Genomic DNA, 12,549 nt, shown 5'->3' with positions numbered 1-12,549 from the left:
TTAATCCCAGCACTCAGGAGGCAGAGGCAAGTTCGAGGCCAATCTGGTCTCCAGATCGAGTGTCAGGAAACAAAAAAAAAAGAAAGAAAGAAAAAGAAAAAGAAAAAAAAGAAAGGATATATCCCTCACTAGATGGAACTTCAAAATCTTTATTTAAAGTTCACTTAAATAACTTGGAGATTTGTGGATTTTCTTTTTCTCCTGCTCTCCATCACACTAAGCTTATTTATTTCCTATTCCTAAGTTATCTTATCTTAAAAGGACATTTTATTCCAAGAAAAAGTAATTTTCTGTTCTTCACTAAATATCTCTTCACAGATACCAAATCAATGTATGTCTCTTACCATTTACTGCACGTTCCTGGTTTTATTGCTGAAAAGATTCTGGTTGGACTCTTTGAATTCTCATCACAGCTTGTTTACTGAGTTTCCAGTCAGCTTTCTCAGGCTAAAATTGTCTTTCACTTTTAAAGGCAGGGTGCTGTTAACTGGGTTTCTTCCCACAGACAGTTGCTCTGAGTTCATAGGTCATGACCAAAATCAGCACACAGTCTTCTTTTAAACTTGTACTTTACTTAGCTAATGCATGCACTCACTTCAGGGAAAACTAGAAAAGTACAACAGCACACACACACACACACACACACACACACACACACACACACACACACACGATGGATCAAATCCTCTTCACCTGATCTATCATATGCTACCTGCCACAGGCCAAGGTGCTAAGTATTCAGCTTAGAGTCATATATCATAACTTTGAAGAAAGTAACGTTAATAAAAACAATAGCTGTAAATGGCCAACACCTACCGTTTATGTTTACCGAGCCTTCAGCATACATTACATGGTTTTCGGTGTGTCATATGTAATAAAAAAAAAAAAAAAAAGGGAACAACGAATTCACGAAAACATCCTCTGTCAACTATCCCAGGCATATTTTACACTGGGCATAGTTGGCCTAATCATGAGGTAGCCTCACAGTCCCCATTGTTTTTTAGGAGAGAGAATAAAGTTGGTGTGATCACAGGAATAATAGCTAACGGGTACCTGATACCTTGGGATTTAGCAGGCCATCATTGCAAAGTTTAGAATATATGTAGCCTTCCCCAATTTGTTCCTCTTCTTTAACTGTTAACTCTCTGCTATGTAGAAGGTACCAAGTGGAAGAGACTCCTGTAAACATAATGAAGGTCCAAGACCTAACCCCTCGCTCCTAGAATTTAACCTTTCTATGGAACCCTCAGCAAATTCAAGGAAAAGAGAGTATCCATAGACTGATATTGTCTAGATATTGTCCATTCGCTCTGTCCTAAAGCCTCTTTGCTGAAAGATGAAACCAGTTTTGTGTTTGTTTATTTATTTAATGAGAATGGAGAGGGGTAAAGTTATTTGGAAGTTTACTGCAGTCCCCTGGAGCGGTAAAGAAGAGGTTAAGAGGGACCTGGAGGATTTTTGAAGGCTTTGGTTTGGGAGGTTCCATTTGGAAAAAAGGTGCAGGGGAGACTCTGATGGCAGGAGACCCAAGACAAGTTCTCCTTCACTTAGATTTCTGCTCCTGAGTAGTCGTAATCTCACCTGAGGGCGCAGTTGGGCACTCTGGGCATGTGGATGGAAATATTAACAAGCAGAACTTGTCTGAGCAGCGCCAGTGAGGACATGGCAGGGATCGCGCGTCCCCTTTAAAGGTTCCGGAGCCGGGCTGGAAAGGGAGGAAACCCGGGGCTGGGACTGAGGGGGAAACCCACAAGCTGCCGAGCCGAGAGGAGGCAGCGTGAGAGCAGAAACTTCAGACGCTGCAGCCCCGGGCGGAGCTCGGGCGAGCCTCGGCAGCAGACAGCATCCTCCTCCTCCTTCTGCTCGCGTCTCTTCACCAACTCTCGGCCTCCCGGAGGAGCTGCCCCTCCGAAGCTTCCAGGAGCACGGGGGTGAGAGCAGCCACCCCGGGAAGTTTGGACTGCAGCTTGCTTTGGAGGTGCGTTCGGCGCGCCCCTGTGGAAACAGGACCCGGAGCGATGCCGAGTGCAGCGCCTGGTTGGGGGCGCCCGGAAGGCGCGCTTGCATCCGCGGTCCTGGTGCGGTCCCCCGTGCTCTCCGCATCCCGCGAGTGATGGGAACAAGGGCCCGCCCAGGCAGCCTCTGTCGCCGTACCGCCCCTTCGCTCCCTCCTGGCGCACGGAGTCACCCAGGCGCACCCCGTGAACCTCGAGACTGCCCTCTCCAGCTGCTGCTGCTGCTACCTTGACTGCAATCACCGCCAGAGGGGGGTGGCCGGCTACGGACTGGCTCTCCTCTAGACGAAGGAGCACTTTTTGGGGGGCACCTCTTCATCTGCTCTCACACCCCAACTTTGCAATCGCCGCTTAGCGGCGCCCGGGCACACGCTGAGGAGGCGCACGCCGGGAGGCTCAGCAAGACTGTGGAGGCAGGAAACCGCTCCTCCGTTTCGGCTCTTTGTTGTTCCCCTTGGATGATCCTTGGAAGTGGCTGAGCCTCCTCGGAAACCCGGGGGCCAGAGAAGACAAACCTTGGAATTTTTCTTTGCAAAGGGCTCCGAGGGATTGACAAGCCTCCGGAGGGGTCGACGAGAAACTGCCCTGCAAACTCTTGGCGGATTGACTCACGTTGCTTATATTAAGCCTTTGTGTGTGGGGTGTATGGTGTGTGGCTTCCATAAATTTGGAGATCCCCGCTTCTGCTCCCTTCTCTTGGCATGAGACTGTATGCAGGACCCACCCGAGGACAATGATCGCGGAGCCTGCTCACTTTTACCTCTTTGGATTACTATGTCTCTGTTCAGGTAACCCGCGCCCTCTTTCTTCAGCCCTGATCCCCTTTGCTTGTCCTCACTGCACTTTTCATAATCGAACCCTGAACCCTGAACTGACTCTTGGCGACCTCTGCCTTCTAAGGCCAGAGGGGCCCGACCCTCCAGAACTTCTCCAGGAAAAGGTTTTTCTTTTCCCATTTGAGGTTGTCCCTCTGGCCTATCATCCCAAACTCCCCTGAAACCACCCCAAACCTCCTAGTAGCTTTCACCAAGTTCAGGGCACGCCCAGCTTACTCTGGGCAAACGCCTGTCTAAGCTTTTGGGTGGGAGGAGGCTGCGGGTTGTCCCCGAATTTTGGTCCCCGGGATGAGGCCAAATGAGTATCATCCATCTGAGGAATCCTAAGGGGTGCTGGAGTGGAGGGGGGAGTTGTGGGGGGCAGAGGATCCCCTCTTCCCAGGAATCCAGAATCTGTTCCTCCAATCCACTCCAGCTCAGGGGGTTGTTAGAAGTTGTTTTATGTAAACCAAAGTCTGTAATTAAGTTCGATTCCGAAGAAACTTGAGGAAATAACTCGTTCTCATGGTAGGATCTAAACTAGCCACTGCCTGGCTGGGCTTAGAAGGGAAACGGGTGGTTGCAAGTGTCTGAAAGGGAACAGTTAAGTTGCCTGGATGTTCTTGTTGGCCAGACAGAACAGAAGGTTGCCTTAGGATGAATTAAATAGTTCTGCAACTCCATATGAAGTACTGGAAAGACGAGGCTTAAGATACCTTCTGTCCTAAGAGAAAGCACAGTGTGGGGGGCTTGCAAACAGTTTTCCTGCACGCCTTAAGAATCTTCAACTATGGATGACTGAAGCATGCACTCAACTTTTGTTTCTTCCCTTTTGGTAAATTATGATTTCAGTCATGGATCCAGTTTCAGGCCTACACACACACACACACACACACACACACACACACACACACACACACACACACACACACACAACCTTATAGTCACATACTGAGTGAGCTTCAAGTTGCATCAGGGCCTGAATGTAGAGTCACATAATTTGCATAATTATGAAATAATGTTGAGGCTAGTTTGAACATTTGTGGTCTATGGTGATTCTTTAAGTTTAGATCAAAGGTTCCCCTTAAGCTAAGAGGCTACAAAAAGGAAGGGAAAAAAAAAGGAAAACCCACAAGAAATAAAAGATAGCAAATAAATGCCTAAAAGAATGTAAGCTCCTGAGATATTTCCTTAGCTGAAAGTTGAAAGGCACATTTGAACTAAGCTAAATAGAAAACATGCTAAGTTGTTGCTGCTTTGAAGAAAACAAAAATTGAAATTTCAGCCTTGACTATCTCATCTATGTCACAGTGGATGGATGAGAAGATTAAACCAACTCTTTGGGGGCCCTTCTCCCCCCACTTCCAACTTCCCCTTTCTGTATGGCAGCCTTTATTCTCAGTTTGCATATCTAGATGATTGAATAGTCCCCCACTCCCCATTCTGAGCCATGGATGCAAATCCAAAATATTAAGATCTGATCTATCTGGCTTTTGAATCCCCCCCCCCCCATCTCCCCTTGGTTTAATTTACAGCCTCAGATACCTTTGAGTTTTTTTTTTTTTTTTTTTTTTTTTTTTTTTTTTTTTTGTTGATTCACCTTCTCTGCTAAAGTTTGTTCACGTGTGTAAAGGAAGGTGTCAGTGTGATGAATGACTGGGGGGAAGATTACTGAGATAGGGGGATTAATGGTCATTAGTCACTGTTGGAGCTGAGTTTGTGTATGTTGGGACATTTTATCATGGCTGTAGATTAAAGATAGGGTCACACTAATAGGGTATCCCTGAAAGCTTGTCCTGTCAGCCATCAAATTCTGTCCTCATATGTGTGTGGGGAGGTGGAGTCTTCGCTCATGTTTAATAATTTGAACAGGACTCAATATCTGAGATCCCAATTTGAATACATGTGGGGCATGTTTAGACTCTTAACGCTAACGTGAGTTCTAGGCTTCATCTTCATTTAATTTGTTTGTGAGCCATTGACTTTGTAGCCCTTAGGTTTCCCTCTAGTGTTGCTTGTCTACTTTGCCAGGTTCCAGACCAGAAAGTGGCTTTGTTCCTCCTCACTCACATTTTACCTGAAGCTTTTTATTACTTTGCTTTAACTTATACTCATAGTCTGAACTTGGGAGGCCAAACCACTGGACTCCTGGGGTGATTTCATGACCCTAGGCTGTTGTAAAGCACTGTGATTGATTTAAAACACACACACACACACACACACACACACACACACACACACACACACACACACACACACACACACACACACACACACACCCCTTTGGCAGGGTTAGGTAAGTAACTAGTAAGTTGGATGTACCCAACACACCTGGTCAGGGAATGAATGAAGTTCTTGAAAGATTGTGTTTCATGTTTTGCCTCCAGCCTGAGATCACAGTCTAGCACTTGTTAATGGAGTGTATTTCAGAGAAATGTGGTGAGCTTAAATAAATCAAAGTGTACTGAGGGGATAAGGCGCCTTCGACAAGATTTAACCTGTAAAAGCATCTATTGATTGTCAGTTCTTTTTTTCTCTCCTTTTTTGTTTTTAATACTGGCTGCCAATTTAACAAAGTCTACAGTTCTCTTCAAAGAGACTATCAACTCTATTTGGGTGTGTTGATGGCATATTGAGCATTAAGTTTGAGAGTGTTTGCTTTTATAGCCTTAAAAAGAACTTAATGCTGTAAAAATACAGATTCTGTGAAGCAAGAATTTGGGTGTAAAGTGGGCCCTTCTTTGGCAATTCATATTAAAAGGTGAATTTCATCTAATTAGTTGGTTTACCTGTGTTCTTGCCTATGGATACATATTTTTTTGAGTAAGGTTAGGACCATTGGGGACCATTGTTCTGAAAACAGAACAAAACAAAACAGTGAGGTGTCTGTCCCTGAACGGAGTGCACATGTTCTGTCATAACATCTACAAGCCCTTGGCTTAGTAACTTGCTTTCAAGTGAAGAAATGATTGAACTTTTATCAAACTTAGGGTGAGATCTGAATTTCAAATGCAGTGTAAATTGCCAGGTGCCCTTTTTCTTCTCTGGGGAGGCATGTTTCTCTACACAGCTTTGGTAAGTTTCATTCCATGGGACAGTGTCTCCCCTCTCTTTGTATCTCCCCTCTAGCTCTTCATTCTTTTTTTCTCCCTGTCCCTCCCCACTTGAGGCTTGGTTACTTTAACGCACGTTGAATAATTTTAAATTTTGGAAATGTACCATTATTTAGTGAGCGCGCACATGTGTGCGTGTGTCTGTGTGTGTGTGTGTGTGTGTGTGTGTGTGTGTCTGTCTGTCTGTCTGTCTGTCTGTCTGTCGATGCTCACGGGTCATGGTGTGCACGTGGAAGTAAGAGGGCTACTTTCTGGAGTTGGCTCTCCCTTCTACCCTTTTGGTGCCCTGTCTCTTGGCTCTGCTGTGTTGTGCACTGTGCGCTAACTGGCTACATGCCTCTGGGAGAGCCCCATCTCTGCTTCCCAGTTCACCACAGGAGTTCTAGGATTACAGATGAGCTAGCAAATCCCACCTTTGTACAAGGGTCCTGAGATCATACTCATATTGGCATATTGTTTTATTTGCTGGACTGGCTTGCTGACCCGTGTATTATTATTGTTAAATTTTTTTTAAACATACAGTCTGGCTTGATTTTAGATATAAATACCTAAATTCTTGATGTCTTTAAAAATGTCTCTATCCCTGATAATGGGTCCTCTGACATCTAAAGTTTGTGGTTGAGCTGCTGTAAAAGCCAATGTTTAGACCTGAAGACATTTTTTCTTGAGTTTTACTATGACACATGAAATACTCTTCTGTCAAAGTGGTATAAAACACTCCATTTCAACTAACTTTGACAATTGTTTACTTCTTTTTTATATCGAGTAGATTTTAGCTATAACAATGTTTATAATGGAAAAATAGCTGGGTTCCAGGAGTGCAATTGGAAGGAAACTTAGGAAAACATTATTTAATGAAGGACCTAAGTGTTTGAGGCCTCATCTGGTACCTTCTGTGTTCAGAAAAGATGCTAAGGCAGGCTGGAGAGATGATGCTGAAGTTAAGAGTACTGGCTGCTCTTCCAGAGGACTCAGGTTCAATTCCCAGCACCCACAGGAGATCTGGTGCCCTCCTCTGGCCTGCAGGCATACATGTAGGCAGAACACTGTATACTAAATGAGTAAATTAAAAAAAAAAAAAAGATGCTAAGGCAAGATTTATGCTAATTTTGAAAATTTGGTTTTGTATGTGAGTGGGGTAGATGCAGATATGTGTGAGTGTTTCTGACTTTGTGCACAGGGTGGCCAGCTGGGAAATAAAGGGTCCTATACTATCCTGTTAGGCCTTATTCCTTTGAGACAGTTCTTTCACTGAACTTGGAGCAAGGCTGGCAGGCAACAAATCTCAGTAATCACTGTCTAGGCCACCTGGAGCACTGGGGTTAGAGGTTCTGCCTTATATCTATTCGGGTTCTGAGAGTTTGAATTTGGGTCCTCACACTTTCATAGCAAAAGCATGCTGAACCATCTTTCTAGCCCTTAATTTCTTAAAAAAAAAAAAAAAAAGTCCAGTTGTTAACACAGAATTGTAAACTGCCCTGAAAACTGGATTTTGTTTTTAAAGTTAATCAATGTTAGGCCTAAGGTAATCTATATAATGTGTAAACTGAGAAAAGGTAAAGGGAAAAGAAAATAGAAATCTAAGCTAAGAGAAATGCAGTAGAGGATCAGATCTGTAATTATAAGGTGTTGGTTGGTTGGCTTGTTTTGTTTGTATGAGACAGGGTTTTATTAAGTAACCCTGGCTAGCTGGAACTCACAGAGGTCTGCCTACTTCTGTGTCTCAAACACCAGGATTAAGGCCTAGCCCTTAATCTAGTTAAAATATATGGAGAAAATGTGAGGTGGGGATGTAGCTTAGTGGTAGGGTGCTTGCCTATCTTATGCAAATCCCTGGGTCTGATCCCTAGCACCATGCAATAATTCACACACACACACACACACACACACACACAGAGAGAGAGAGAGAGAGAGAGAGAGAGAGAGAGAGAGAGAGAGAGAGAGAGACAGAGAGAGACAGAGACAGAGACAGAGACAGAGACACAGACACAGACACAGACACAGAGAGAGACAGAGAGAGAGAGAGAGAGACACACAGAGAGAGAGAGAGAGAGAGATGGGAGTAAGGGGAGGGCAGAGTAGACGTAGAAGGTATAGTTCTTTCTAAGTGGACTCTGGCCATGTTCCTTGACCACACACAGCAGGAGAAGCCATGGAGGAGGACTAAGGATTTATGAAAATCTGATACCAGTGTCTGTGCTTTGTTTTGCAACTATGTAAAGAATTAGAGCTCTTACATTTTATTAAAGCAGAAGCCTCAGAAGCTCATTCAAATCTACAGCGCAGTGAAGGGGTTTCTTTCACACTGCAGTTCATAAGACTTTAGACTATTGTCTGCTTCATAGCTGCAGAGGAGCAAACACTAAAGAGTAACCATCATCACAGCCTTTCCTAGAGGAGGTAAGTGACGTGATAGGAGGAGGAGGTGACTTAAGAGTGAGATTGAGTGCTGAGATGAGGTAGGAAACTTGTGATGACGTCTAGGAGTGCATATCTCCAAATGTCACTTACTAAAAGGTCATCACGATCTAATGAAACATTTGTAAGAGTCCTATGGCAGAGGTGGTGTTGTAGGTTAGATATTTATTTACCTTTATTTATAGTTGTAGAGACATCACTGAGGAGTTGGGAAATGTGGATGAAGCTGGTATGTGACCCAGGCTTGTTCCAAACTCTTGTTAATGAATACTGTCCAAGTTGAAAAAGAGAATTGAAGGTAAAATATATATATATATATATATATATGGCTCAATCACCTTTTTACTTTACCCCATGGGAGACTGTGGTTTGAACACTTGAGAGTTTGAAAGGGAGACATTATGTTTCCTGTCATTAAGAAAATGGTCTTTGAACCTTTAGATCACCCAGAAAGAAAGTCCAGTCTTTACATCTAACCAGATTGCATTCAGCTTTGATCCCATCTCGGCTGAAAGTAGGGGACTCAATGTATGTCAAAACACGGCCTGCTGGAGGTACAGATGCATATAGATCCCAAGTTGTGTTTGGGCAAATGAATGCTGTTCTCTTTCATGCACACTTCAGGAGAGATTTTTCTTTCTGACTCTCAAGGCACATAATTGGTACTTGTCAGGGACCAGCCTGCAGAGAGACAATCATCTCCCCTGTGGTTGCTCTTCCCCTCTGGGTGAGCTATGGGCTGGCACTCATTTAGCAGTAGATGAGCCTTCTGCTTGATTGCTGTTCGTGGATGCCTCACTTCATGGTTACTGATCATGGAAGGGTTGAGCATTAATACCTGGTTGATCAGCTGGCTAGAAACTGCTTATGCGTAGCCAATAAAGTTGTCATCCTGTGGAGATCAAAAGACCACCTCTTTTACAATTCTGGATGAGAATGGTTTCCTTTTCTCCACCTCCACGTTCAGCCCTTTAGTTCAATCTTGGTGCTCACCAAGAGGAAGAAAAAAAAAAAAAGATTATAGTGTACAGGGAGGCAGCTTTGATCTCTCCCACCTCTCGATATTTCTAACACTGGGTGGTGTTATGTTGCTTCCTTCATGGGAGAGCCACGCCTCATTACCCATCATCCAAAACTGGCTACTACAAAGTTCCTTAACTTCTTTTGATTTGGCTTATGCACATCTTGTGAAGGGCCATTCTACACTTAAGAAGTGTTTTGAACAGAATGTCTGTGCATATTTCTGATTTCATTCATGGAGAGAAGTCCCATTAGGACTACAGCTGCACATAGCTTAGAGTTGGAAAAGAACAGCCACTGCTTGTGTTTCATTCATTTTGCTTTGTAGGGGTTATATGTATAGATGACAAATTGTAAAATAGTCAATTGAGTCTGACGTTAACTAGCCTATAGTTTTAATGCCTGCCTACCAGTTAGATACTTACATGAAGCTTTGAAAGCACCATCAGTGGATATGAGCAGATGCCAACAGAGTACTGTGGTTCCTGCTAAGTGCCAAGTGATTGATTGACATGTATCTTATAGGAAGTAATCTGCTTGATTACTAATAAGGCAATGTATTTGGAGGATCTAATACAAATAAACAAACAAAAAACCCCAGCATATTTGAAAAGAACTTCTTGCAATAGCTATTCATTGTCACACTTCCAAAGATCCTTTGGATTGGATTTTAGAAAGCATCCAGTTGGAAATCTATTCCTCTTTTCTAGCATCAGAAGCCCTGAGAACAGGGAACAATTCCCCACTGTCAGCTATGGAAGGGACATTCTCAGGACAGTTCCCTTAAATTACTTGGGAGGAGTTCTGTTTGAGACAATTAGGCACTCAATTTATAAAAAGAAGACATGCATTTTTATTTTATGTGGACGTGTGTGTGCTTCTCTATGTGTTTACCATGTACCTAAAGGAGCTCTCAGAGGCTTGAAGAGAATATCCACTTCCATGGAATTGAGTTACAGGTAGTTGTAAGCTGCCTGAGGTGAGTTCTGGGAACCCAGTCCAGGTCCTCTGCAAGAACAGGAAGTTCCCTTTAGCTGTTGAGCCAACTCTCCACCTTCAGGTGGAGATTTTTACTGCCACCTCCCTACAGATTCCCCATTGAATGTAAAATATTTGAAGACTACTTGTTAGGTGTACCTATTTGATACTTTAAAAATCATTTCTGGTATTTACCATCTCCTCATTGAATTGTAAGCTTGATGAACAACAGGAGATGACTCTCAGATATCACGAAGAGTTCAGAGCCTACTGCCCAGGAATGTTAATAATGTACCATTATGGAAAAAAATAATCCACTTATCCTCATTTCTGAACTGTAGGGAATGGGGAGTCAGAGGCCAGAATTGAACTTCTGTCCAGGAATGTGATTCTGTGTCTATTATAGTTAGCTTCCATTGTCAAGTTGGCATACCTGGGAAAAGGGAACCACAGTTAAGGGATTGCCTCCATTGGATTGGCTGTAGGCATGGAACATTTTTGTGATTAGTAATTAAAGTAGGAGTACCCAGCCCACTGTGGGAGATACCATCCCTAGGCCATATAAGAAAGGTAGCTGAAACTTAGACTGGCAGTATTCCATCAAGTGGTGTTCTTCCATGGTTTCAACTTTAGAACCTGCCTCCATGCTCCTGCCTTGAGCTTGCCCTGGCTTCCCTACAAAGACAGACTGCCAACCCCTAAGCAAACCAAACCCTTTCTTCTCCAATTTGGTGTTGGTCAATGTTTGGCCACAGCAACCAAAAAAAGCATATACTGGTATAATTTTTAAGATGGATACCAGTGTAGCTTCAGATAGTGCTAGCAAGATAGACAGAGTTTCATAATTTCATCTCCTAACCTAAATGACCTGTGTTCTGTTCCATTTTTCCTGCTTTAGTATATGAATTTTCTTCAACCTTTTTGTTTTTTTAATTGAAAGTAGCGATGGACTAAATTCTAACTTGGCTCAAGCAATGTGCCTATCCGTTCCATAGGAAACGCAACCTGTGCTTCTAGTTCCATGGATCTAAAGCTGGTTTTGTTTATTAAGGCTTGCTTTCGAAGGGGGCCTTTATCATGCCCAGGCATCACTAAATGGAGCTTGCTCGTCTAACAGAGTGAGCGAAAGCACATTTGTACATGTTAACTACCCACCTCAGGGTAACTCTAAACTTCAGCTTCTTGGTTTGGGAAGTATTTCAGTCACTCCAGACCATTCAATTAGCAAGCTATGTGTAGAAAGTAAACTACCTCAGACAGCCTGTGGGCGATTAAACACATCGGTGTTTCCCTCCCCTGGGCCGAGAAGCACCAGTTCCCCAGCAAGCTTTTATTTATTAAACTCACTACTACTTTCATAAGTGAATGAGCTTCTCCAGGCACTAAGTTCCTCAACCTAAGCAAATAGCATGGCCAAAGGACAGAAGTCCTTTGGGTAGCTCTGCATATGCGAAGCACATTTGCCCCTCTTTGAGGTCTCCGCTGCTTTTTGTCTCCACAAATTCGGATTGAACAGAAAAGCAGTGTAAGCACAGATTTCCATTAGATTTAATGTGGTAAGAAAGGAAAGGAAATATAATCAAATGTTTGGTCCTTAACTGCTGGGAGATTATCACTCTTTTAGAAGCATATAGTAAACATTCTCTCACATGATAAAAACACAAGCATTATTAATGAAATGATTCCTTAAATGATGAATTGATGCCGTGTTTGCTCATTTGTGTACACTGAATCCGAAGGACAAGGAGGAGCCCATGGCAATATCTCTGACCAAAATAGTGGTATTGATAAAGTCAGAAGTTTATGGGGTGCCACTATCTACTTGGCCAAGTGCTAACATGTCTTATCTTCTCACTTGAAGCAGCCCATTCAGAAGGAATGTGTGCTGCTTTCCTCATTCATCAATATGGAAAGGAGGTCAAGAAAAGTTAAGCTCTTGGTTATCATCAGGTAGTGAGTTGGAGTGAGGATTTGAAAGCAACTTGCCTGGTGTCAGGAGTCTTGCTCCTCACGGTTAAACACTTTGGAATACATTTACTTCATCAGGATGCTTGGGTTGTCTGTTTTGTTTCTGTAGGGAACTGAACTGTTGATGCCAGCATGATTTAGTTCCTTGTTGGGCCTTAGTTCTTTGTGTGTACTGTCTGCTCCTCTCTTATGCTGCAAATGATAGCTTACAGAGAGGAAATC

The 12,549-nt window shown here is 43.3% G+C and overlaps 1 protein-coding gene across 4 annotated transcripts in view; it reads left to right on the top strand.

Moving 5' to 3' along the window:
* Positions 1-2,109: 2,109 nt before the first annotated feature.
* Robo1 (roundabout guidance receptor 1) overlaps positions 2,110-12,549 on the top strand; it is a 370,504-nt gene continuing 360,064 nt past the window's right edge. For 2 of the 4 annotated variants that reach the window (XM_027412416.2, XM_027412415.2), the window contains exon 1: positions 2,111-2,803. In XM_027412416.2, coding sequence (XP_027268217.1) covers positions 2,749-2,803 — 55 coding nt within the window. In that variant the 5' untranslated portion in view covers positions 2,111-2,748. Of the gene's footprint in view, positions 2,804-12,549 lie in introns of all 4 variants that reach the window. The other 2 variants (XM_027412417.2, XM_027412418.1) reach the window with 2 other exon arrangements.

Source organism: Cricetulus griseus, chromosome 4 (assembly GCF_003668045.3).
Source record: "Cricetulus griseus strain 17A/GY chromosome 4, alternate assembly CriGri-PICRH-1.0, whole genome shotgun sequence".
Taxonomy (NCBI): Eukaryota; Metazoa; Chordata; class Mammalia; order Rodentia; family Cricetidae; genus Cricetulus; species Cricetulus griseus.
The sequence above is the reverse complement of the archived record's forward strand: the minus strand, read 5'-3'. Positions and strand labels throughout refer to the sequence as shown.